This window comes from Megascapheus bottae, chromosome 29, assembly GCF_031878675.1.
Source record: "Megascapheus bottae isolate mThoBot1 chromosome 29, mThoBot2.hap1, whole genome shotgun sequence".
In the NCBI taxonomy this organism is placed as follows: Eukaryota; Metazoa; Chordata; class Mammalia; order Rodentia; family Geomyidae; genus Megascapheus; species Megascapheus bottae.
Window position 1 is genome coordinate 75,001 of NC_143537.1, and position 26,748 is coordinate 101,748.

The window sequence follows — 26,748 nt, forward strand, 5'->3', positions numbered from 1 at the left end:
GACCTGCTGATGGGAGAGATAAAGGAGGGTTTGTCATTAGCAGTGTGTGTGGGGGCAGTGTGGCTATAGCCTGCCCCCCCCCCCCACTCCTGGCTGCCTCTAAAAGATCATACAGGTTTCACCTTAGCTACTCGGCTGGTTCTTCTGCCCTGTTCTTCAAGATCCAGTGCATTATCTCCCTTACTGATGTGTTCTTTCCATCGCTTAATGCACAGGTCTGCTGGCCCAAGCCTATAATTCTTTCATGTGATGCAGGGCTAGAGGGACAGAGCAGTACTGCCTGCCTGTCTCAGGACACCCTATGCCTTGGGGTGGCCAGAGTTAGGAAACAAAAGCACGGCACTCCTAGTGTAATTTGAATTTCAGGTAAGCCTGAAGTACCTGAGGCATGCATATACTGAACACTGTTTCGTTATTTACCTGAAATCTGAATTTTCTTAAGCATGCTACATTTTGGAAAAAAAAAACCAAAAAACCAAAAAACCTACTACCACTGAGAAACCTTTCTACGTTAGAGTGGTCACAGTGTTTCTTGAGAGTTAAGGGAACAAGTTTCTCCAGGGAACCTGTGCGTTTAAGCTCAAGGATATTGTCTGAATGACAAAGGGAGCTTGAGACCTTGAGATGGTCGGTGTCCTGGAAAAGACAGGCAGACAGGTCACTGTGGGGACTCGGCAAAAAGGTGGGGGATGCGCAGAGTCCTCTGTGCTTGTCTCTAGGCCACAGAAGTTATCTGAGGCCAATCTGAAAGTATGGGAGGGAGATTACCAACTAGGTAAGGGTGAAAGAATATCAGACGATAGAAAGGGAGAACAGGAAAATGGAAGCATGAGTACCCAGCCTGACAAGATATGAATGACAAAGGATGCCCAAGGACTTGAAGGGATCCCAGGACTAGCCTAGGCACCAGAAGAATGGGTGGTAAAGTCTATTGCAAGGCCAGAGCCCCAGCGCTGGAACTAAGCTGCAGAAGCTGTCCAACACGGAAGCCACCAGAGCCCCTAACTGAAACTTTCATGCAGGGCCCCCGCCTAACCTGAGTAGTGGGCAGAGCATACACACCTGGGAGCATCAGTTCACAGTGTAGGGCTGTAAATACAGAGTGGATCTAGGGTCAAGGAAGAGCAGAGGGGATTACTAGCAGCAAGTGTGAAAGCCAGTGGGAATTTAAGAGGGCTATTGGTACAGTTTCGTTGTCAAAATTTACTAATTATTATTAAAAATGTTCATTATTGGAGGTAGAGATAGAAGGATTGTGGTTCAAGACCAGCCTGAGTAAAAGTGGTGGACCCTCTCTGAAAAATAAACTAAAGGAGAGTGAAAGGGCATAGATAGAACTCAGGTGCCTTCATAGTAAGTGCAAGGCCCTGAGCTCAAATCCTAGTTACTGCTACCCAAATACTCCTACCTCTAATACTACTACTAGTACATAAAGATACTGTTATAAGATAGCTTTCATTTATTTGAGTGCTTGTCAGATACTAAAATTTCTTTATGCTTTTTGTCACTGATTTTGTGCAGCAGTTCTGTGAGAGAACGAGGTGATGCTCGGGATTTTTAGGTTACAAGTGACAGAAACTAGCCTGGTTACCTTGAGCCAAAGAATCAACCTGGAAAGAGAAGCAGGCAGAATCACGAAACAGTTGAGCAGTCTCAGAAAGAACCTGGGTCTCTGGAGCATTTGAGGGCTTGTATTAGGACATCACCAAAAGCAGACCTCATCCACTTGGGTCCAGTTCTAGGAACCAACAACCTGATTGGCTCAGTCAGATTACCTGACCATCTGCCAGGTGGAGGTGGGATGTCCTGATCCACATTTCTGTGGACATTGCAAATAGTGAAAAATATGGGAAACCCAGGGCTGTTGCTGCAAGGAGGAGGTATGGCGCCTGGAAAGGCAGAAACAACAGATGTCTACTGTGTGGACACTGCTTCTAGCTGTGTTTACAGTTGTAGAAACTGAGGCTTAGAAAGGTGAAGCAGTTTGACCAGCATCATACTTGTCTTCATACGCTATCAAATTGCTACTGCACATTTGAAGGGAAAAGTTGCCTTAAGAAACATAAGGTTGTTATATTCAGTTCTGCTTAATTAAGCAGAATTGCATGGACCTCCACCCACCATGCAGGCCATGCAAGCCAAAAACCATGTGGTGGCGTCACTGTTTCCTACTCCTCAGCCAAGGTGTGAATCATCAGCCTGTGGCTTTCAGCCACCCTTGGATTCCAGTCAGTTCCACAGATGTGTTTTGTTTTGTTTTGTTTTGTTTTTTTGCCCTGGGCTAGCTGCAGTCCAGAGCTGAAGAGAGGTTTTGTCCTTGGAGAGGTCTCCTATGTAGGACGTATCAGTGATAAGGGCTGTGAACACAGGCCAGGAGGGCCCATTTCTCATGGGGACACAGGTACTGTCAGCTAACATCAAAGGACATGGGTGCTAGGAAAAGTATTACTAGCTGAAAGGTTCTCTACGTGGGACTATAAAATTGAAAGGAGGGAGGGAGGGAGACTCTGGCTGGAAAGAAGAATGTTAACACTGGGGGCCAGGAGTTTGGCCTAGTGGTAGAGTGTTTGCCTAGTATATGTGAAGACCCAGTTTTGATTCCTCAGTACCACATACATAGAAAAAGCTGAAAGTAGTGCTGTGGCTCAAATGGTAGAGCTCTAGCCTTGAGAAAGCCCAAGAGCAGTGCTCAGGCCCTGAGTTCAAGCCTCAGGACTGGCAAAAACAAAAAACAAAAACGTTAACATTGAGTGGTTTGCATGAGTTACTTAACCTCCCCGGCCTAACCTTCCCCCTCTGCAAAATACAGTGAATGTAGTATCATCTTGCTTCAATATGTTGGATACCTTGAGCATGTTCCAGACCTTTGAGTATTCTTAGTGATTACGTTATTGTTAAAATTTTGAATTGATATATAACTGTATATATTTATATACATGGTGACACTTCAGTCCATGTACACATTATAAAATGGTTCAGTATAATGTCCATGCCTCTACTTTTATCATTTCTCTGAGTCAGGAATATTAAAAAACTTCTCTACCAGCAACTTAGGGTACAATTAATGGTTAGTGATCACAGTTACCTTACTTTGCCATGGAATGTGAGCAGTTGTGTCTCTTAGCCTACGGTGCCTGTGCCCCTTATTTGTCCTCTACTTCCCCCTCCCCACACTGTTCCCAGCCAATCTTAGCCAGCTTTTTACTTTTTGATTCTATGAAATCAACCTATAAAAATAGCTTCTACATATACATAAGAGCCCATGGTATTTGCCTCTATATCTCTGACCCGATGAGATACCATCACAAAAGGATTTTGTGTGTTGACTTCTCCCATGTCTATGACTCTGAGCCTGGAAATCTTTGAGTTTTCAACTCGCCCTAACAGCTTGCTCTAGAGATTTTCCTAGAAAGCCAGGAAAGGTATGTTGTTTTTTCCTGGTCAGATTATAGCTGCCAACACTTCTACTTGCCACTGGAAAGTTCCCATGCTGCCTGGGCCAGATGTGTGTGCACTGATTTGAGAGCTGGCAGCCCAAAGCCTAGGCTGGAACCTCAAGCCCAGGCCATCACTAGCCTAGATCAGCAAATGCTTCCATAAATGTGGTGTCTTGGCCTGAAAATGGCATGCACTTCCTCTGACCGGTCCTATGCCAGCTGTGGCCCCCCACCCTTGGCATCATACTCCATCAGTAGGGAAGGCAGGTGAGAAGATGGGCAGCCTATCTGTACATGTGTGTACCATTGTCTTGAATTCACCGAGGGACCACTCAAGACTTTTCCCTTTAACAAATTACTCATCGAAAGATTTGAATTGACCCAAGGGACATAGTCAGGCCAAAACTGTTGTGCTTGTCTCTGTAATGTGGTCATTAGTGATGGCTCAGTGTACTTTCTGTGGCTGGACATAGTGCTGAGTGCCTGTCAGATATAAGCTCTGTGTCCTCAGTGGGCCTTTCAGGTGGATACCATTATCTGCTCTATTTTATAGATGAGGGTATTCAGACTCAGAGCCACCAAGAAACTGCAGAAATCATAGCGGCTAAGCTAAACAGGCCAAATTCATATCCTGGTACTTTACATCTTTTGCCTGTGTCTTCAGAATTGTTTTGTTTGTCTTGACATTAAGGAATGGTGGCTAGTTTTAGGTTATTGGTGGGTTTTTTTTCTTCTTTCTTTCTTAATTTACTTTGAAAGTGTTTACAGTTGAATTCCCTTCTTTGGCAAAGCATTCTGTGATGCGCTCAGATTCCTGTAGGCATCATCATAGACAGGACGCATACTAATTCCAACACTGACCAAGAAAGTCTTTAGTTTTGTTTGGCCTACCCTGGCCTGTCTCTTTTTTCTCTTTGTCTTTTTCTTGTTTTAATTGTACGCAGGGCTTGCACTCAGAGCCTGGGAGCTGACCCTGAGCTCTTTTGCTCAAGGCTGGTGCTCTGCCACTTTGAGGCACAGCACCACCTCCAGCTTTCCTGTGCTTCATTGGCATAAGGGTCTCACGGGTTCTTCCTGCCTGGGACTGGCCTTGAATGTCCATCCTTGGAACCAGGCCACTTGAGTAGCTAGGATCACAAGTGAGCCACCAGTGCCCAGTTTGGCCTGTCTCTTAAATGCACTGGGACAAGAGAGTTTAAATTATTCCAGGGATGTCTCTGCTTCTCCATGCTCCACCTAGAAAAGCCATGAGTGGAATGTGGACTTTTCTTCTTGGACCAGGCTCCATGCCTACCTTCTCCTGGGGACAAAGCTGGCTGTTTCTGGTATCCTTGAAAGTGAAGCAGTCATGCAGCCACTTACACTGATGTTCTCTAGGCCCAGAGAGTGCTGAGTGAGGCCACTTTGGTCTCCGCCTACATGGTCCTGTTCTGGCTTTTTGTCTATGGAAATGGTCCACTAGCTGTTTCCCAGGTGCCCAGTATCACCAAGCACTGAGTAGACTGTGGTGAATAAATTAGACTGGTTCTTGCTATTGCAGGACTCACAGGAGTGGGGTAACAGACCTGCAAGTAATCTGGTACCTTCTGGCAACATGTGGTGAGAAAGGATGACCCTGGCATCTGGAAAGCCAGAGAAAATCAGTCACACTGAGACACAGGATGTCCAGTAAGATGTCCTTGGGAAGGTGACTTCTGAGCTGATTCCAGAAAAAATGAAGAATAAATAAGAGGATGGAGAGAACGTACCCCATCCAGAGGCAATAACAGATTGTATTGACCTGGCAAAGACAAGGAAAGCTGGCCAGACTGAAGTGGAAGGAAGACACAAAGTGTGGAGGCCCCTACCCCAACCATGTACCTTCTAGTGCTTTCCTGAGTCATGGTCATTCCCCCAACCCACAGAGACAGTCTGTGATCCTCATGAGGGAGAAGCCATCAGGCTTTCACTGTAGACAATGTTCCTCTGTCCTATTTCTGACTGGCGTACCTTCACACAGGTATAATCTCAGTTCTGCTGCTCATCTAGACCTTGAAGAGTGTTATGTGGACAAATAACAAAGTATAGGCCTATATCAGTGTCTAGAAATGATAATAAGAACCACGCGTACTAGAACAGTCAAAGATAGTCCCAAATCTATGTCTGTATATAGTTCCAAACACCACAAATACTAGTGTTTGGGAAAATAATTTGAAAAAAGAAATTGGCAGCCAGCTACCCCAATGTCTCTTACTGTGGTGCCTGACCTTGGTGATTCTCACTGCTGACTTGAGAATAGCAAAACTCCAGCATAAAACTAGGAAAGCTGAGCCCTGGCCTTGGAGAACTGGGAGAAGTGACAGCAAAGGCTGGTGGGTAAGTTGGGTGGAATCTTCCTGTTATCCTACCCAAGGATGAGCCTACCTTCTCCCTGGGAGGTAAACTGTGAAGGTTAGGCATGGTGTTGAAATGTACTTTGTGTATGGTGACACATAACCAGCACATTCCTGTCAGATGGGAATTTAATCTTAGCCTTACATCAACTTGGGCCTGCCTGGCTCTTCCAGCTCCTACCGTTATGGCCCTTGGAGCGTTGCTGTACAGAAGAAAGCCACATTTTCCAGCATTTCTGTGGTAAGGCTGCTGTAGGGTATTGGGAAATTAGGCAAGCTGCAGGGTCTTGCAGTTCCAAAAGGAGGCTAGAGCCGCTGACCTACATAGGCCAGATGTTGGGCAGACAGCTAGAAAGTCAGCATATTAGAGCCAGAGGGAACTCAGGGTCTTGGCGGGGATCATGGAGGGGTGGAATCATATTTCCTGTTAGTTCAGTCCCAGGAGTCCAGCCAGCTGCCTCTGCTCCTTCCTCTCTCTCTTCCTTTCTCTTCCATCCATTCACTTACTTTGCTTCCTTCTTTCCTTCTTTCCTCCCTCCTTCTCTCCCTCCTTCTGTCCCTCCCTCCCTCCCTTCCTTCTTTTCTTTTTTTTTCCTATCTCCCTTTCTTCCTCTGTTTCCCTCCCTCTTTCTTCTGTTTCCCTCTTTCTCCTATGTACCTCTCATCCTGAGAATTATTGCCCATCTACATTAGACCTTCTAAGTAGAGCATATACTACCACAGGAGAGTTCTGGAACCCAGCCTTACCAGTATCTGCCAACTCAAAAACCAAGCCATGGTGGGAGTTAAGAGGAACACACACACACACACACACACACACACACACACACACACATCCCGCTTTCAGAAGTGGCAGGATACAGTGGTCTAGAGACCCATGGACACCCACAGATAAATTTCTGAAAAGCTCCTCTGCAGAAAATGAGATTATCTGAATATTTTCAAATTACTATTTTTAATTTTTTGAATATATTAAGTATATATGATCCTGGAGTACTGTGTGATGTTTATGTGAATTGTGTTAGAAGAAAAATCATGATAATTAGCAAGTCTATCACCTTAATCATTTCTTTGTGGTAAGAGTACACCTTAACCAGGCACTGCTGGCTTACACTTATAACCCTAGCTACTCAGGAGACTGAGAGCTGAGGATTATGCTTCAAAGCCACCCTGGGAAAGAAAGGCTGTAAGACTCTTAGCTCCAATGGATCACCGAAAAGCTGGAAGTAGACCTGTGGTTCAAATGGTAGAGTGGTAGCTTTGAGTGAAAAGAAAAAAAAGCTCAAGGATAGTGCCTAGGCCCTGAGTTCAAACCCTAGGACAAGCACCAAAATAAAAACAAAGAAGGAAGGAAGGAAGGAAGGAAGGAAGGAAGGAAAGAAAGAAAGAAAGAGATGAAACACACAAAGGATGGTTTAGAGTTTTAACATAATAAACCCTTAGAACCATCTGTTGTCTGTCAAGAGCCTAAGCCATGTTTGCAGTTTCTGCTGATAGTTGCCTTGTAGCACCTCAGTCTCACAGTGTCTGACAATTTGGACTGCAGGCTGCTGGGTTATACCCTCTAACACTGTGAGAGAAGATCTGAAAGTATCCCTGTTTCATGGAAACTAGGGTGGGGACCCAGAGACCCACCCACTTGGCCTCAGCAGAAGCCTGAAGCTTCTTGGAGGCCAATTTAACATCTGGCCTAAGTTATTTCCATGATACCTGCAGGTTTATGGTTCTCTAATCAAGTCAAGGGCATGAGGGGTTTGTGGGAAATTTCAGACACTATCATGAGAGTGGTTATATCCGTAAGCAAGCCATTCTGTTTCATTTGAATGGAGAAGGTGAAGGAACGCGAGGACACCAAGTGTATAGCACATATCTCACCACCCACATGGCATGCACTCGCTGGCTCCGCTGATGCCCTTTCTTCCAATGCTTTCTTCTGTCTTTTACATCATTTTAAGCATTGCAGAGCCAGGGAAGAGCTTATTTGAGTAATGTTGCATGTATTCCACTGAACTGCAAATAGTAAAACTCTAGACATGGGGAGAATGGTGGGGAATCCCAGGCGTTCACCACTGTCATTCTCAACCCTGTAGCCTTTGTTGCTATTTTATATACTCATAAACTCCCTGAGCTATATATCCTCAAGACAATGTTCTTCACATAAACTCATTTTCCTTCTTTTTTTCTTAAATTCTTGTAAAGAGAAGCTTTGGCTATCTGCCATAAATGGATAACCAGTAACACTTGCTAGGAATAGGAGGAAATAAAATTCAAAGAAAAGGAAAATCGAATTTGTCACAATTAATGTGGCCTTTCATGTGATTTTCTTTCTTTATGAAAAGAGATCAACGGAGTGTGGAGGGAGTGTCCTTAAAAAGAATCCAAAAAAACAAAACTCCTAACTGGTTCATCCTCCAAATATTATAACATTCTCACATGACCAGTGCATCAGCTGAGTTATTGGCCAGCCAAGAAACTCCACCAGATGGATCTGCAAAGCCAAGTGAGATTGGAGGCCATTTCAGTGACTCAGAAATGTTATTGGCAGGGCAAAAACACTTCATCTTCATGTGTTCATGATGGAGACTTCGTAAAATCATAATGCTTCTGAGGCCAAAATGCAGCTTCTTTCCTTTGTGACCCCATAGCAGTGGTTTACTCAAGTACAATACCTATATACATGTGCAAGCATGCCAGCTAATGGGTCAGTGCTGCCAGGTACAAGGTCAGTAACAGCCCATCTCAAGGTTTGAGGGTCTTGAAAGGTGGCTTGGCTATTCCAGTGGGACAGCCTCTCTTGTTTCTCCAAAGCCTTTAAGTTTGCCTCTGACTTCAGTCTGTTTTTGGCTGTGGACACTTTAAAATGGGGCATCATTTCCTGCATGATCTCCTGACCCCTCCAGTCAGTAAGAGACCCACCAACATTGGCCTGGGCTTAGGCCTGCCTAGAGAGGTAAGGATTGAGCAACATTTTGGGAAACATTTTCTTTGGACCTCCAGCCATAAGCAGAAGGTATTCCATTTCCAGAGAGTTAGAATAGATTGGAAGTAGAAAGAACTAGCATCCTTAAGCTCTTTCTCAGAGAACACAGAAGTTTCAGAGGCCAAGGATGTATCCTAACTCACATAAGAAGCTCAGCACCAAACCCCATCTGCTGACTGTGGCTGTGTCCCAGGCCAGAAGGAGCCAGCACTCTGCCACGCCTCTCTACCCACACTGATCATTATGGTGCCATTGCTATACTATATCCAGGAAAGAAAAGAAAGTGCCCCCATAACAGTTTCTTATAGGACTTCTAGTAAGTGACATCTTTTCTTTTCTCCTTAGAAAATACAGACGATCCTTGATTTGTGACAGTTTGAATTTACACTGCAATGTGACTGTTGGGTGTGTATGTTCCTCTGTGAGTGACAATATGCTAGCCCTCTCTCTTGATGTTGCAGCTCCCCGTCAGCTGTGCAGTCACAAGGACAACAACATGTTCCACAGTGTATTGTGTTGCTGAGTTAAATGTTTGATAGGTTAGATGGAGTAAATGCATTCCGTGGACTCTGTTTAGGATATTTTCAACTCAAAAACCCCATTATAAATCAAGGAATAGTGCTAAAGCATCTTGAAATGCAAGAAACCATTCAGGAAAGATTGTTTTTAAGTCCTCCATATTACTGTTAACTGAGAGTAAGCAAGAGCAAATATACAAACATGCAAGAAAACACAAATACACATTTGCACGGACACAGGGACAGGCCTGTACACACATAGCACATATATACACAAATGAAAACAAATACAGATACACACAATTAATGCAGTACAATTGACCCTAAGTATTCAGTGCCTCTATATTTGTGAATTTGCAAGCTTGATGAGACCTGTAGCCTGAGTCAGTCCTCTCCGCACTTTGATGAGTGTTTTTAAACATGGGTGCTTGCAGTCACCCAACAGGCATGATCCCAACAAGGTGGACAATGTGATCTGTGGACTTGAGTGGACTCTAAAGCTCTAAGCAGATGTCCTTTCCCCACTGTGCAGTGCCATGCTTCCTCATGTCTGGTGTCATGTAAGTCAGGTGAGTGGTTCTTATACTTAGTCTTATGAGGAAGAACTCAGAAACAGTCAGGCTAGTCATTGGCAGAGTTGATGGTCAAACCTGTGTACTCCAACAGTTCCAAAAACAAAAGATTTCCTTCTTTCCTTTCTTCCTTCTTTCTCTTTTTTTTCTTCCCTCCTTTTTGCTTGGTTTTAAGTATCTCATGCTCTCTGTCAACTTGCTTTGCTCATAGGTGGTGCTCTGCCATTTGAGGATTGCCCATACCCTGGCTGTTTGCTACTTCTTAGGGGGGGAAATCTCACAGCCTTTTCAGCCCAGGATGACTTCAGGTTATGTTTCTGTAGATCTCAGTGCCCTAACTAGCTAGGGTTACAGATGTTATCCACCAGCACCTGGCTTAAAAGACCCCTTTCTTTCTTTCTTTCTCTCTCTCTCTCTCTTCCTCCCTCCCTCCCTCCCTCCCTCCCTGCCTGTTTTTTGGTTGGTCATGGGGCTTAAATTCTGTGCCTGGACACTGTCCGAGCTCTTTAGTGCCTGGGCTGGCTTTGAACCATGATCCTCAGATCTCAGGCTCCTGAGTGGATAGGATTATAGGTATGAGCCACTGATGAGCCACTGAACCTGGCAGGATCCCTTTCTTACTCCATTTTATGTTGCTATAACAATACTACAAATGAGTAATTGATAAAGAATGTAGATTGATTTCTTCTACCCCCCTCCCGACCCCGCTGGTTATGGGGCTTGAATTCTGGGCCTGGGAGCTGTCCCTGAGTTCCTCAGCTCAAGACTACTTCCCAAACCCTTTACACTCCTGGTTTTCTGGTAGTTAATTGGAGATAAAAGTTCCTTGGACTTTCATGCCTGGGCTGGCTCCGAAACACCAATACACAGATCTCAACCTCCTAAGTAGCTAAGATTATAGATGTGATCCACTGGCACCTAGCTTAGATTAATTTCTTATAGTTCTAGAAGTTGGGAAGTCTAAGATCAAAGAGCTTGTGTTTTATAAGATCCTTTTTCTTTAAGTGATCCCTAGAAAGGAACTGGAGGCATGGCTCAAGTGATAGAGCAACAACTGTAAGCATAACCCCTAGCAAAAAGTAGGTATGATATCAAGGCAAAAGATGAGCAAGCAAATCCACTCCCATGTTCTTCAGGTAGTGTTAAAGACATTCAGAGTCTCTAGATCTGGTTACCTAATCCCATTTTGAAGATCTTACTTCCCAACACTGTTGCTTTGGGGATGAAATGTACACTACATTCAAGGCACAGCAAACCCTTGGTGCTAAGACCTGTCTCCTCTGTCTCCCCTGCAGGTTTATATCATCCGAGTCACCTGGTCCAGTGGCTCCACTGAGGCCATTTACAGGCGCTACAGCAAGTTCTTTGACTTGCAGGTAAGGATTTGGGGTCTCTCATAAGCTTCAGGATGGGAAAGAGTTTAACTGGAGGATCTAACAAAGATCCTTAGCAAATGTCTGCCTCAGACAAGAGCAACATGCTCCATTTTCTGAAGTTCTGTTCATTTTCCCTGCCATGTTGTACCTCTCACACCCCTACAAATCTGTCCAGAGATAGCTGCCTCCTTCCATCCGTGTATCAGTCTGGTCACTTCTATTGGGAGTGACTAAATCAACTCAGACTTGCTTCAGTAATAGGGAGCTGAATGTGAAGCTTTCTAGGCTTTAGACACAGCTTAGTCAGGCATTTCCAATGTCGCCTGACCTTACTTCCATATCACTGCCATGTCAGTACTTCCATGATCTTTGCTTTACTCTCTGATACCACGTGATTATTAAAAAAAAAAAAAAAGGCTTTGACAACTCCAGGCTCACGTGTCACAGAAAAGAGTAATACTTTGGCCAGGAGTTTAGCCTAATGGTAGAGTGCTTGCCTATCATGCACAAAGACCCAGGTTCAATTCCTCAGTAACATCTATCTATCTATCTATCTATCTATCTATCTATCTATCTATCCATATATATAGAAAAAAGCTGGAAGTGGTGCTGAGGCTCAAGTTGTAGAACCTCTGGCCTTGAGAAAGTCCAAGGACAGTGCTCAGGCCCTGAGCTCAAGCCCAGGATTGGCAAAAAAAAAAAGTACTACTTCTTTTAGAAAGCACATTGTTCTGTCCCATAAATTCATCTCTGAGCAGTCTGGCAGCCAGTAGGCTTCCTTTGCTCCTGTTCTATCACTGGCCTCAAAGGTGGATTGAAGCAGAGACAGAAGTGGACAGGATCTAACAGAAATCGGGCTGATGTTGATCACAGGCATCTTTGGGTATTTAGGCACAAAAACAAAAACAAAAACAAACCTTAAAGGGCCCCTGTTCCTTTGTGGCAGAAGAGAGAGATGATAATATGCTGCTAAACAGTTTCTCCAGTATTACTGAGACACTGTCAACTGCTTATGTGACAGATTTATTGCATTGTATAAGCAGTTGAGATAACAATTTCCTAATTATTTAAAGTATAATAAACTTATTTTTGATATTTTGTGTTCAGTAACATGCACTCATAGTAAATGATATCACATACAGATGAACATTTCTGAGCATATGCTACAAATGTGAACTGAACAGGGAACTGAGATGTACAAAATGCTAAGAAACTGGGGATAGAGCTCAGTAGTAGAGCACTTGCCTATGTTGCACAGGGCCTGGATTTGATCACCAGCACCGGAGGAAAAAAAGTAATCGTTGATTATTTAAGGAATCAGTGAGGACGCTAAGCTACCATCTAAAATGTATGTGGCAGGAACAAACAATGGGGCTAGGGGAAGAGGCAAACTCCAGGAGAAGAGAAGGGAAGTTGCCCACTGCCATGCCTGGAGTCTTCTAGAGCCCTGAGCATGAGGTTGGTCACCGCACAAGGGCTCCCTTGATGTCAAATCTTAGCCTCAGTCTCTTCATCTGAAGGTCAGGAGAGCGTTCGATCAGATGCCCTGGGATTTCCTTTATCTACATGCACCTGTACTGCACAGATGTAACTTGCCCCAGGTGACATCCTTTGGCAATACTTGAATATTTGACCACATCTTCCTGACCCAAAGCCAACTCTCTCTACCCTCCTGTTCCAACTCAGTTTATTTCTACCAGAACTAAAAGTAAGTTTTTCTTTCCAGGTCAGTATCATGGGTAACAATTAAGTGTTTGCTGCAGTGCAGATGGCTTCCTCGAATAGCTGTACCTCCCATACTGATATCCACAGGCAGGGCCAGCCAGCTCTAAAGAGACCCAGATGGTCCTCCAGAGAGAAATTGTAGCATTTCACAGGGTCCACTAACACTGGAGATGGCTCTTCCTTCCCTAAATCTACCCAGTAAGCAACTAGAAGAGAGTGGGGCAGGACCACTCTTGCCACGCTCAGCTATTCTCAAGAACCAGGCCAAGAAGCTAGCTGGTAGGAAAGCAATACCCTTATACCATCTGGCTTTATGATCCCACAGCCCCCCACCCTCCTTGTTCCCATCTGGCTTGTGGCCTTCCCCTTTTTATTTTCCTTCAGAATTCCTTGGATTGCAGAGCGTGGAGAAGGCCAAGACTTGATGGAGGAGCAACTTAGCCAGTGTGGTGTAATGGAAAAGGCAAAGGGCCCAAGCAGGAGATCTGGGACCTGACTGCCCATCCTGCTGGGTGGTCTTGGGCACATCTCTTAAACTCTTGGTACCTCAGCACCATGATCAGTGACAGAGTTGGTGATAGAGAATTATTTGACATTTTTAAAGCACTGATTATAGGCCTAATCCTGCTAAATATGCAGCTACAGTAACTTATTTAATCCTTACAGCAAATGGATCAAATTACATAGATAAAGAGGAGTGTGGCCTCTTGGTAGATTGCATGCCTAGCATGCACAAAGCCTTGGGTTTGATTCCTTGGTGCCATATACACAGAAAAAGCCAGAAGTGGTGCTGTGGCTTAAGTGATAGAACACTAGCCTTGAGAAAGCTCAAGGACAGTGCTTAGGCCCTGAGTTAAAGCCCTAGGACAAGAAAGAGAAGAAGAAAGAAAGAAAGAGAGAGAGAAAGAGAGAGAGAGAGAGAGAGAGAGAGAGAGAGAGAGAGAGAGAGAGAGAGAGAGAGGAAGGAAGGAAGGAAAAGAAAAGAAAACCCTAGCTAAGAGACATTCAATCATTTACCTGAGGTCACACAGCTTGGGAGGTCAGACCTTTGCTTTGAAAATGGGTGGGCAGCACCAGAGTCTAAGCTCTCACCCCAGTGTTTACTGCTGCCTCTCTCTCCAGTTGCTACTTTACAAAATTGTTAGGGGTGAAAGTTGGTGATTGTGTCCAAGAGAAGCAAATCCATATAGACAAAACAGATGAGTAGTTGCCAAAGGCCAAGGGAGGGGACAAGGAAGGGAGAGTGCTCATGTGCACTGGATGTTTTGGGGGTGATGGAAATATTCTAGAATTAGACTGTGGCTATAATTGCATGTGTAACCATCTGACTATTCTAAAAAAACCTCTGAATTGTAGGCTTAAAGAGGGTAAAATTACTGGTATATGAAATAAATCTTGACTTTTTGTTGAGAAGGGATGCTATGCACAGAGCAGACTGGTCTGTCAAACCTGAGCAAATGCCAGCTGCTGAGATGGCTGATGGACCTGTGAGCCCATAGGAGCTATTTGGAGATGGAGGGGGGACATGGTGCTAGTTTAGCAAGATCCTGGGCTTTGGAATCAGACCTTCCAACAACTTATTTTCCTTATCTGGTTGTACTTCCTGCGTCACCTACTAATTATCAAGCTGTTTTTACACTCTTCTTGAGGTGATGAGCCTTTTCATTGCTATGCTTATGCATCCAGTACAGAGCCCGGTACCCATCTGTCTGCTGAACCAGCCTCTAGACTTCTGAGTAGACTGTAGGGACAGAATAATAGGGTAGCATAGACTTAATCAGATGAAAGGAGCCTTGGTGGTTTGCTCCAGGATGACCTGCCAGTTGTGAGTTTGGTAGCCCTTAGCCTGTTGTTCAAATTACAAGGCCCATATCCAAAACCTCCAGGAAACCAAGAATGATCTCTTTCAACTCAGCCTTCTCTGGTTGGGACCCACAGAAAAGTTTCCAGAGGTGTGCTAGAAACAGCTGAAATTCTTTCCTCATCACTTGAAGTAAAGTTATGCAGTGTTTTCCTTGTTTCACATAATTCCATTAAAATGTCATTAATTATGAGAGGTTTTGTATTTTGCATTTTTTCTCATTTAGATGCAGATGTTGGACAAGTTTCCCATGGAAGGAGGGCAGAAGGATCCCAAACAGCGGATCATCCCCTTTCTGCCAGGTAGGTGCAATGTGTATGGTCAGATTAGGACTCTGGGGACGTTAGAAGAGCTCTCAGTCCCTGAGAGCAAGGTATGAGCTTTTCCTGTTTCATCAGGTGGACCTCAGTCCTTCTCTGAAATGAGTGGTTAAACATATGAGTTTGGAGTTCAGTTCCACACTGTGTACTAGCTGTATGACCTTGAGCAAGAACTTTAACAAATGGGATGCTCACCTCCCATCACTAAAATGAGAATCATAAAGTGCCAATAGCTACTGTGTTCATTTTTTATTCTTTTTTTCCCCCCAAATCTCAACACTGTCCTTGGCTTTCTCAATGCTAAATCTCTACCACTTGAGCCACAGCACCACTTCCAGCTTTTTCTATGTATTTGGTACCGAGGAATCAAACTCGGGTCTTCCTGTATGCTAGGCAAGCACACTACCACTAGGCCAAACTGCTATCCCCTCATTATTTATTCTTATATCACAAAATACAGCAGTTAAACAGCTTAAAATAACACCCATCCATACCCCATATTTGTGTGGATCACAAATGAAAATCTCTCATCTGGGTTCTCTGGTTAGAGTTTCACTAGGCCAAAATCAAGGTGTGGACTTGGCTGTACTCTTGGGGGAGATTATGAAGAAGAGTCTGCTGTGTCTCTGCGATGATAAGACTGAGCTCCTTGTTTACTTGCTAACTATCATATGGCCTCTCATCTTTGAAGTGACAAGAACAGCATCCACCCTTTCAGAAGTCAGATCCCCTGACTTCCTGATCTGCCACCAGCCAGAGAAATCTGTCTGCTTAGGGACCAGGACAGGACCATGTCCCTCTCTGAAGGAGAATGTGAGCCATGTAATATCTCCTCACACATACAGACTCTAGGGATTCACTGGGGATATCATTGGAAGTTGCTGTAGAACTTCTGCCCCAATGACCTACCTAGGATAGCCACCAAGCACTTTCTGCATACTGGATGTTCTACCAGCTGCTGAGAAGTAGTAGTGCAATAATGTCTTTTTGGCTGTCCTGATTCTCAAATTGTTCACACACACACACACACACACACACACACACACACACACACACACAGTCTTTACCAAAGAATACAATGCACTTTTTTATTAAAGAATTTATTCACATTGATTTTTACATCATATTTCAAATGCCATATTTAACAAACAAGTATTCAAGAAGGGAATCTCTATATACAATCACTGGCAATTAGATTTTAGAACATAATTAAAATTAGGCGAGGGTTTGTGTGTCATAGATACATAATGTAATAAAACATTATGTCTATAGAGTCATAGATTTTTATGTCTATGTAGTTATGTTTATATTTCCAACACCATGCCCATAGCATTGGGTGCGTAAATATTGAGTCCTCACTCTTGTACTGTTTGGATCTGATAGCCACATATTAAAGATACCATGCACCTTTTGTTCCTTTGGTCTTGATTTGTCTCAACATGATTCGCTCTAGATTCATCCACTTCCCTCCAAATGCCATTATTTTATCTTGTCTGTTGGCTATGTAGAATTCCATTGTGTATATATACCACATTTTCTGTATCCATTCATCTGCAGTAGGGCATTTGGGTTGTTCCCATCGCCTGGCTATTTAGTGAATAGTGCAGAGATGAACATAGCTGAGCAGATGTCCTTATCATATCCTGGGTTATGATGTTCAGGGTAGATGCCCAGGAGTGGTATGGCGGGATGGTAGGGAAGGTCTATTTTAAGTTCTTTAAGAAACCTCCACACTGCTTTCCAGAGTGGCTGAACTAGTCTACATTCCCACCAGCAGTGTAGTAGGGCTCCTTATTCTCCACAACCCTGCCAGTATCTGTCATTGAGTTCAAAATCTTGGCCATTATTGGGGTAAGGTGGTATCTTAGGGTTGTTTTTATTTGCATTTCCTTTATGACCATGGATGATAAGCATTTTCTCATATGCTTTTCTGCCATTTTAACCTCTTCTTTTGATAAGTCTCTCTTTAGTTGTCTTGCCCATTTAGTGATTGATTTGTTGGGTTTGGGGGGATTAGTTTCTTTTTTTTTTTTGCCAGTTGGGGCTTGGACTCAAGGGCTGAGCACTGTCCTTGGACTTTCTCAAGGCTAGAGCTCTACCACTTGAGCCTCAGCACCACTTCTGGCTTTTTTTCTATGTATGTGGTACCGAGGAATTGAACCTGGGTCTTCATGCATGCTAGGCAAGCACTCTACCACTAGGCCAACCTCCTGGCCCAGGGATTAGTTTCTTGAATTTCCTGTAGATACTGGATATTAAGCATTTGCCTGATGTATTATTGGTAAATATCTTTTCCCAGTTGGTTGGCTGTCTTTCTACTTTAGTGGCTATGCTTTATCTGTGCAGAAACTTTTTATTTTTAGGTAGTCCCATTTATCAAGTCTCTCTCCAATCTGTTGTGACCCTGATACTCTGTTCAGGAAGTTTTTGCCTGTGCCTATAAGTTCCAGTGTCTCTCCTTCTCTATCATGTAGCAGTTTCAAGGTTTCCGGTCTGACACTGAGGTCTTTGATCCACTTTTTGAGTTAATGCTTGTGCATGGCGAAAGGCTAGGGTCAATTTGTAGTTTTCTGCATGTGGCTGCCCAGTTTTGCCACCACCAATAATTGAATAGACTGTGTTTGTTCCACTGTATATCTTTGGCTCCTTTGTCAAATATAAGTTGCCTATAGGTATATGGTTCTATTTCTGGGTCTTCTATTCTGTTCCACTGATCTTCTGGTCTGTTTTTGTGCCAATACCATGCTGTTTTTGTTATTATGGCTCTATAGTAGAGTTTGAAGTCTGGTATTGTAATACCACCTGCATTGCTCTTTTTGCCTAGAATTGTTTTGGCTATTCTAAGTCTTTTCCTTATTCCAGATGAACCTTTGAATTATATTTTCTTTTTCGGTAGAGAATGTCTTTGGGATTTTGATGGGGATTACATTGGATTTGTATATCAATTTTGGCAGTATGGACATTTTCACTATATTGGTTTTCCCTACCCATGAGCATGGGATGTCTTTTCCATTTCCTGGTGTCCTCTTTAATTTCTTTCGTTAGGCTTTTATAGCTTTCATTAAATAATTCCTTTATGTCTTTGGCTAAGTTAAATTCTAAGTATTTTATTCTTTGTGGGGCTATTGCAAATGGGATCATTTTCTTGATTTCACCTTCTGTTTGTGTATTGTTGGCATACAAGAAGGCTACTGGGTTTTGCAGATTAATTTTGTATCCTGCCACTTTGCTAAAGTGGTTTATTAATTCTAGGCATTTGAGAGTGGAGCTTATTGGGTCACTCAGGTAGAGGATCATGTCATCTGCGAATAGGGATAGTTATAATTTCTTTCCCTTTGTGGATCCCTTTGATGTCCTTTTGCCTTATTGCTCTGGCTACTGGTTCTAGCTAGTACTATATTGAAGAGAAGTGGAGAGAGTGGGCATCCCTGTGTCTAATTCCTGATTTTAAGGTAAATGGTTCTAGTCTTTTTCCATTTAGTATAATACTGGTTTTAGGTTTGTCATATATGGCTTTAATTATTTTAAGGAATGTATCTCTTATTCCTATTTTTTTTTTTGCCAGTCCTGGGCTTGAGCTCAGGGCCTGAGCACTGTCCTTGGACTTTCTCAAGGCTAGAGCTCTACCACTTGAGCCTCAGCACCACTTCCGGTTTTTTTCTACATATGTGGTACCGAGGAATCGAACCCGGGTCTTCATGCATGCTAGGCAAGCATTTTAACCACTAGGCCAAACTCCCGGCCTTATTCCTATTTTTTCTAGTGCTTTCAACATGAATGGATGTTGTATTTTGTCAAATGCCTTCTCTGTGTCCAGAGAAATCATCATATGATTCTTATCCTTAGCACTATTGATAGGATGTATTACAATAATTGATTTGGGAATGTTAAACCAGCCTTGCATCTGTGGGATGAAGCCCACTTGATCGTAGTGTATAATTTTTTAAAATTTGTTTCTGAATTCTGTTGGCTAGTGTTTTATTGAGGAGTTTTGCGTCTGTGTTCATTAGAGAGATAGGTCTGTAGTTTTCTTTTTTTTGTTGGGTCCTTCCCTGGTTTGGGGATGAGTGTAATATTAGCTTCATAAAATGAGTTTGGTATTGCTCCTTTTGCTTTTATTTCTTGGAAGAGTTTCAAGAGTTTAAAAAGAATAATGTCAAAAAAATTTAGGTCCAAAGAGGTAGACCTCCCAAACTTGAGTTATTTAAAGTTCTCCTAGGTACTAATTATGGCCTGCCTACAGTGAGTCACTGGACTGTGTGCTTTAGTTTCCTCTTTTATTCCCCAACTACCCTATTCAAGTATGTGTTACTATGTCCATTTCACCTGAGCAGATGGAGATTCAGAGAAACTCTTAACATCTGATCAATGGCAGAATGGAATTCAAACACGGTTGTGTCTAGTTCCAAACATGATGCCTGGAGTCCATTGGAATCCTGGCAGCCGCTTTTACCCCCTATCCCCAAGCCCTTGTCATAGCATACGTGATTTAGATGTATTGAATTTGCACATTGGAAGTCATAATGTAGCCTAATGATGGAGATACTATGAGGATTATGAAAATGTCTAGTAGGTACCTAAGCCACCAAACATTTGCTGGTATGGTTTTTATATATGCATAACACTGACAGTCATTCTAAATCACATTTATTTATAGCTAAAAGAGCTCTTTAGACCTTTTTTTATCTTCTCAGACTACGGAACCATCTCCAGATCACGCTAGTGCCCAAAAGCCCATTTCTAATTCAGGTAGCATTATCCTTGCATAGATTTGGAGGTAGAGTGGATATATTTGCCCAGTCCCCTCCACTGGATTAATCCTTTAAAAACTAACATTTTTAGTACCTCCCTGGAAAAGCAGACAGATATCCTGGAATGTTTTCCTGCTGGAGAAATCTCCACGTACCAATCCAGTGGCTACATATCAATCAGACATTTAGCCCTGCAGCATGCCCCTTCTGCAACTCAGTTTGTGCATTTGTCAAATGGATCAGTGATCCATGCTTCACAAGATCCAACCCTTGGCAGAGCAGAGTCTCCACAGAGGCAGAAGCTGAGCTCCCAGAACCTCCCTTGGAGATTTCTTGGTTTCATATGTTGGAGTCATGCTTAAAGAGTGAAGACCTTAAGTGTAGTTCAAGTTAAATTACACTCTATACGTGGAATTTTTTTTAATGCTTGTAGGAAGAAAAGAAAAACAGTAACTTAAACAGCTTTTTTTTTTCTGGAGGAAAAGCAAGACCAGCCCTGGAAAAATTTCCCAAGACAGAACTTAGGCCTGACTCTCTCCCAAATTCTTAGCAGCTTTTGTGGTTACGTCATCATTTTCTACCCCATAATGAATGAAGATGCTGTCCTTAGAGACTTGGCACTTTTGTCCCTGCTCAGGGTACTCAGAGCTGGCAGAGACCCACGTGTGCTCCCAGGACCTCAAGGCCAGCCTTTCTGAGTCTACCTCTCAGCTCTTTCCAGGGGCAGAGGGTGGGTCCCTTCTCCCTCATTCAGTTTTCTGCCCACCCTGCCTCTTTAGCAGGACAAAGGCTAGTCTTATGTCAGCCCAAAGGCAGGAGGAGGGAACCAGCCTATATAGCTTTCCAGCCCAGCAGGAGCTAAGGAGGCCAACTTGGCAGAGGATAAGGCTGGAAAAATAAGAACTACAGTTTGGCCTTCTTCCACAGTGGAAAACAAAAGTCCACCCCTTCCCACCATAGCTGTTCTCTTCTCTGAGCACCCTTTCTTCACCAGGATGGCAGCAGGCTTGCCCTCTTTCTTCAGATTCAAATAGAAGCATTTTCACCCCAAAACACCCCAAACTACTGTTCACCCCAAATTCCACACTTCACCAAGGGAGCAAAACCCCAGCCCTGCTGGGGAGGTCAGGTAACCATCTGGAGAAGGAAGCTTGGAGAAGGGATTCATGTGTCCTTTTTTCTTTTAAGTTTTTAATTTTCAGTTTTCTTAATTGTTATTAAAGTTAACTAAGTCAGATTAAGAATACATTTCTTTTTGAACAGTGTCACCCCTTCCCTAGCTCTCTCCCAGTTTTTCCCTTAGTGTGCTCTTATTGTACAGTGTTACACAGAATACTTGAAACAGCCTTGGGCTCTGATCTGGACAGGTCATGATGAATATTAAGATAAAGGAGCTAGCAGAGGGAGGGACGGGCTCTGAGAGGTGGCTGCCTTTCCTCAAGCAGCACCGCTACAGGTAGGAGACCTGTAGCCTCTATGGGAGGCCTTTCTCCCTGCCTCTCTTGCCGGCCAGGCACCATACATGTGCTCAGAGATACCTGTCCTACCAAAGCCACACAGAGAGAGGGCTGTCAGGTGCCCAGGACATACTAGTTCAGCACCTGAGACTTTTATCCTCTCTCTGGATTCGTCTAGCTGGGCTTAGTCCTCAGCTCCTTAGTCAAGTGGTCACTTTGGAATACACTTGTGCCTTTTGCCATGGCCAGTGCCAGCCCTGGGTGAGCTGAATATTTTGAGCCTGTTTCCAACCATTGCCATAAGCAGCCTATATAGCTATGCTCCCCCTTGTTCCAATATAGAAAAGCAGAAATTGTACCAAAATGTGACCAGCCTACTTTGATGAGTGTATTTTTCTCTCACCTTGAGTAAATAGACAAGAAGGCAGGAAGAGGTTGGAGGCATGGCTCAATCATTAGAGGACTAGCCAATGAGCAAAAACATCAGGTACCAAGTTCTAGTTCTTGTCTCAGACCTTCAAAAAATAGGTAGGAAGCATTTGTTGTAGAGTATTTGTCTTTAAAGAAAGATCTTATTTTTCCTGAAGGCTCAGTACACTCCAAGGAGGTTTGCATTTCAAATAATGCCACACAGAGGAGAAGTAAAAACAGGAAATGGGCGGGCTGGGAGTTTGGCCTAGTGGTAGAGTGCTTGCCTAGCATGGACGAAGACGTGGGTTTGATTCCTCGGTACCACGTACATAGAAGAAAATCCAGAAATGGTGCTGAGGCTCAAGTGGTAGAGCTCTAGCCTTGAGAAAGTCCAAGGACTGTGCTTAGGCCCTGAGCAAGCCCAGGACTGGCAAAAAAAAAAAAAAAAAAGGAAATAGTAACAGAGAAGGTCTGATGTCACAATGTCTTGAGGGTGTAAAAGCTACTAACTTCTCTGCTCTGGTTTGGAGAAAGAATGCTAAGCAGCCTTTAGGGCAGGAGAAAGCTCAACCTCAGGAATTTCCCTGCCCAGGATGTCAACAGAACCCTTCCATGGCAGAGACACCCTCAGGAAGGCCCCCACAGCAGTGTGGTCCACTGATGGAGAGAAGAAAGGTCTTCCATCAGAATGGTCTCTGATTATTGCCTTTGAGAAAAACAGGCCATTAACGCATACATTTCCCATAACATTTGTGAACCTTTCTCATTCTAAATGACATAAGTTGTTCTGATTCTAGAGGCAATAAATGTTTATAGTAGAAACAAGAAAAAGAAAGCAAAAGTTTCCTATGTTCTATCTCTCAGAAACAAGTACTTTGAATCCTTTGAAGCATTGTCTTCTTGATTTTTCTTTTCTAACAATTATCAGTGAATCTGAAAGGCAAAGAGCTTAGACATCTGGGAGAACATGACATAGAAGAAGGTGAATGAAGGGGGAGAATATTGGGTGAGGACAGGTCTAAGCACTCACCTTATTGTTCACACAGACCGAAAGCCATGGTGTGGGACAGGCCTCAGATCAGGCCTCACCATGCCCCTTCACCAGACAGGGTCCCTTGCTTCTGTAAGCCACTTCCCATGTCCTCCCATATCCTATCAGACTCCCTAGATGAACACTTTGCACATCTGCAATTGTTGTATGGTTTGCTGTACATGCTAAGAGGTTGGCCTCATACCAGTCGAGAGAATGGTGGTCACCAGGGCTGGGAAGGGAACAGCCTGGAAGGGTGGATAACAACAAGTACAAGGTGCAGTTGGGTAGGAAAAATAACTATAGCTTATACAAAGACTTTTGACTGTTCCGAACACAAAGAAATGCGATGAATCTGTGGGCCTGCCAGACACCATGATGTTCCTGGGTTTGATTCCTTGGTACCCCAGAAAAAGCCAGAAGTGGTGCTGTGGCTCAAGTGGTAGAATGCTAGCCTTGAGAAAGCTCAAGGACAGTGCTCAGGCCCTGAGATCAAGCCCCAGGACTGGCAGAAATATTTATATATTTTTATATATATATATATATTGCATGTTTTATATAATACATGTATATATATATAGAGAGAGAGAGAGAGAACATGTTTTAAAATTTGTGGTACCAGTCATGTCTACCCCAAGAGAACTACGTTCACATCCTCTCCCATTTCTGCTGCCAGAGTTCTTTACCTCATTGCCTGCTCTCCTCTGCAGGCAAAATCCTCTTTCGACGGAGCCATATCCGGGATGTGGCGGTCAAACGCCTGATACCAATTGATGAATACTGTAAGGTAAGGCTGGAAAATGTCCACATCATCTTTCTGTTTTGATTTGTGTTATTTCTGGCTTCCAGATGCTCACTATGGGAAAAAAATGTCTACAGTTGAAAGACAATGCAAAGAAACTTGTAGCTGGGCGCTGGTGATTTATGCCTATAATTCTAGGAGGCCCAGATATGAGGATCGCAGTTCAAATCCAGCCTGGGCACTAAAGTCCATGAGACTGATATTTCCAATTAACCACCGGAAAACCAGAAGTGGCACTGTGGCTCAAGGGATAGAGTGCTAGCCTTGAGCTGAAGAGCTCAGGGACAATGCCCACAGTTCAAGCTCCATGACCAACCACAAAGAAAAGAAAGAGAGGTGGGCAGGGGGAGAGAGAGAGAGAAAGGAAGAAAGAAATTTGTAGAAGAAAACCATTCATGATCTGTCAACCCAAAACATCAATGAGCAAGGGTTTTACATGTGTCCTTGTCACCCTTCCTCTCTGAGAGACTGCATTATAAGACCATCCTGTATGTCTTATTTTTGTTGCTCTTTCTCCTTTGCTGTGATGTGAAAATCCTCCATAATATTTATGCTATAAAGAAATCCTCTTGACAAGCACCAGTGGCTCACACCTGCACTCCCAGCTATTCAGGAGACTAAAATCTGAGGATTGCAATTGGAAGCCAGCCCAGACGGGAGTCCGCTTCACTCTTACCCCTTCAGAGGGAGAGGCAAGCAAAACCACAAGGATTAGGCCCCAGTACTGGCACAACAACAATAACAAAATATCTTGACAATTGGAGATATGGCTGGAGTGGTAAGGTGCCAGTCTGTAAGCAAGAAATCCTCTTAAGTGACCTTTAAATGGCCACATAATGTTCCCTTGCTTCCAGAAGTCATTCAGCAAATCGCTTTGAGTCAGCCAGCTGACCTCCCAGCTCTCATATGTTTGGAATAGCAGGGGCCTTCTTTTTGTTTTGATTTGATTGAGGGTGTGTTCATAAAGGAAGCATTCTTTGTTTTGTTTAGCTTCTCTTTAGCGTTTTCATTAAAGAATGAGAATAGGGAAGTGGAGATCAGCAACAAATATGTTTACCATCACCACCTCTGTTCCGTATTTTACTGAAGGGGGCTAGCTACTGTCAGCACCCAAGAAAATGATATACAGACTAAAAAGGAAGGAATACAATTTCTTTGTAAGGTGGGGGAAGGCCAGCCACAGTGGCTCATGCCTACGATCCTACAATCCTATCTACTCAGGAAGTGTAATTCAGAAGGATCACAGTTCAAGGCCAACCCAGGCAAAACTTTTCAAGACCCCATCCCAACCAATAGAAGCTGGCATGGTGGCTCACACCTTTTTTCTAGCAGATTATGAATGAGACCCAATTTGAAAGTAACCAACAAGGACTCATTCTAGAGTGAATTAAAAACTTGGCAACCAGAGACTTGAATGCAAATATTTACAACAACATTAACTTATACTAGCCAAAAGTACCTGATCTACTGCATCTGTGTTGGTGGATGGGTAAACAAACTGTTGGTTATCTACATAGTAGAATATTATTTGGCAATATAAAGAAGTTCTGTGCTACAATCTGAATGCATAGCCAGAAACATGATGTGAAATGAAGTTGCCAGATGCATCTTATTATATGATAGTATTTATAAGAAATGTGTAGAAAAGGCAGATCTGCAGTAACAGAAAGCAGATCAGTTGTTTCCTGGGCCAGAAGAAGTGGAGATGATTGCAAATTGGAGGGAAATTCCAAGGTGATAGAAAAAGGTATAAAACTAAATTGTGGTGATGATTGTGCAACTATATAATTTCCTAGATATCATTCAACTGTGCATTTATAAATAAATTTAACTCCTTCATATAAAGAATAATACAATTTTTAAAAATTATGGTGTCTAGCCAAGTGTGGGGGCTCACGCTGGTAATCCCAGCTACTCAGGAGGCTGAGATTTGAGAATCAAGGTTCAAAGCCAGCCCCGCCCGGCACAAAAGGACCTCAGACTCTTATCTTCAATTAATCTCTAGAAAATGGGAAGTGGGGCTTGGCTCAAGGGTAGGGTGGTAGCCTAGAGCTGAAGAGCTCAGGGACAGTGCCCTGGCCCAGGGATAGGGTGGTAGCCTTGAGCCGAAGATCTCAAGGGCTGTGCTCAGGCCTAGTTCAAGCCCTATGACCCACAAAAAAAGAAAAATTATGATATCTAAATTATACTGAAATAAATCTGTAAGAAAATCTAAACAAAGGGGACAGTGTAGTGATAGATGACTCCTGTCCTGGCAGGGAGACTTTAAGGAACAGCAGAAAACCTCTCCTGTCGGTCCTTTCCTGGACATGACTTCACTGCATCCCTTGAGTGGCTAAGAGTCTAATATTGCTGTCGTCTAAGTAAGGTGATGGAGGCTAAGATTCTAATCTTGCTGTCACCTAAACGAGGAGATGGGGACTAAGATTCTAATGTTGCCATCAAGGCCAAGCAAAGTTACTTAAAATAACAACATTGGAAAGTTCGGGAGTTAAACCCAAACATTTTACATCTCAGTACTCACCTAAAACTGCTCCAAACAATGTAAAAAGTGTACAGGCGCCAGTAGCTCACACTTGGAGTCCTAACTACTCTACAAGAAACTGAGGTCTGAGGGTTGTGGTTTGAAGCCAGCCCTGCCCAGGAAAGTCTGTGAGACTCTTTATCTCCCAATTTATAGCCAAAAAATGACAGAGGCGGATGGCAGTGTGGCTAGATTGGTAGAACACTAGCTAGGCTTGAGCAAAAGGGCTCAGCGATAGCACCCAGCCCATGACTTAACGTTCCAGGATCAGTGTGCACACATGCACACGTGCTTGTGACAAGTAAAGAGTGAGTGCATGCATCCTACAACTGTAGTCTGGACATGCTTTGAGCATGTTCCCCAAAGTTTTTACCCTGAACGATCTCCAGTGTGGTAAGATGGAATCCTTGTGAAATGGGACCTGGTACCAGGTGAGCAGGTCATGGGCATCCTCTGCAGAAGGGATTCATGCTGATTTCGAAGGGAGTCAGTTCTCTCAACAAGACCACCCAATGCACGTGGCCACTTGTAGAGGTTTCTTTTCTATTTCTCCACCATGATGTGATGTAGCCAGGTATTCCTAATAAGATGTCAGCATCATGCTCTTTGGAT

General features: G+C 43.5%; 1 protein-coding gene across 2 annotated transcripts in view; it reads left to right on the forward strand.

The window, feature by feature from the left end:
* Sh3pxd2b (SH3 and PX domains 2B) overlaps positions 1-26,748 on the forward strand; it is a 66,882-nt gene that overhangs the window by 9,778 nt on the left and 30,356 nt on the right. For both annotated transcript variants that reach the window (XM_090321210.1, XM_090321211.1), the window contains exons 2-4: positions 11,175-11,255; positions 15,068-15,143; positions 23,521-23,597. In XM_090321210.1, the coding sequence (XP_090177336.1) occupies positions 11,175-11,255; positions 15,068-15,143; positions 23,521-23,597 (234 nt within the window). The remainder of the gene's footprint in view (positions 1-11,174; positions 11,256-15,067; positions 15,144-23,520; positions 23,598-26,748) is intronic.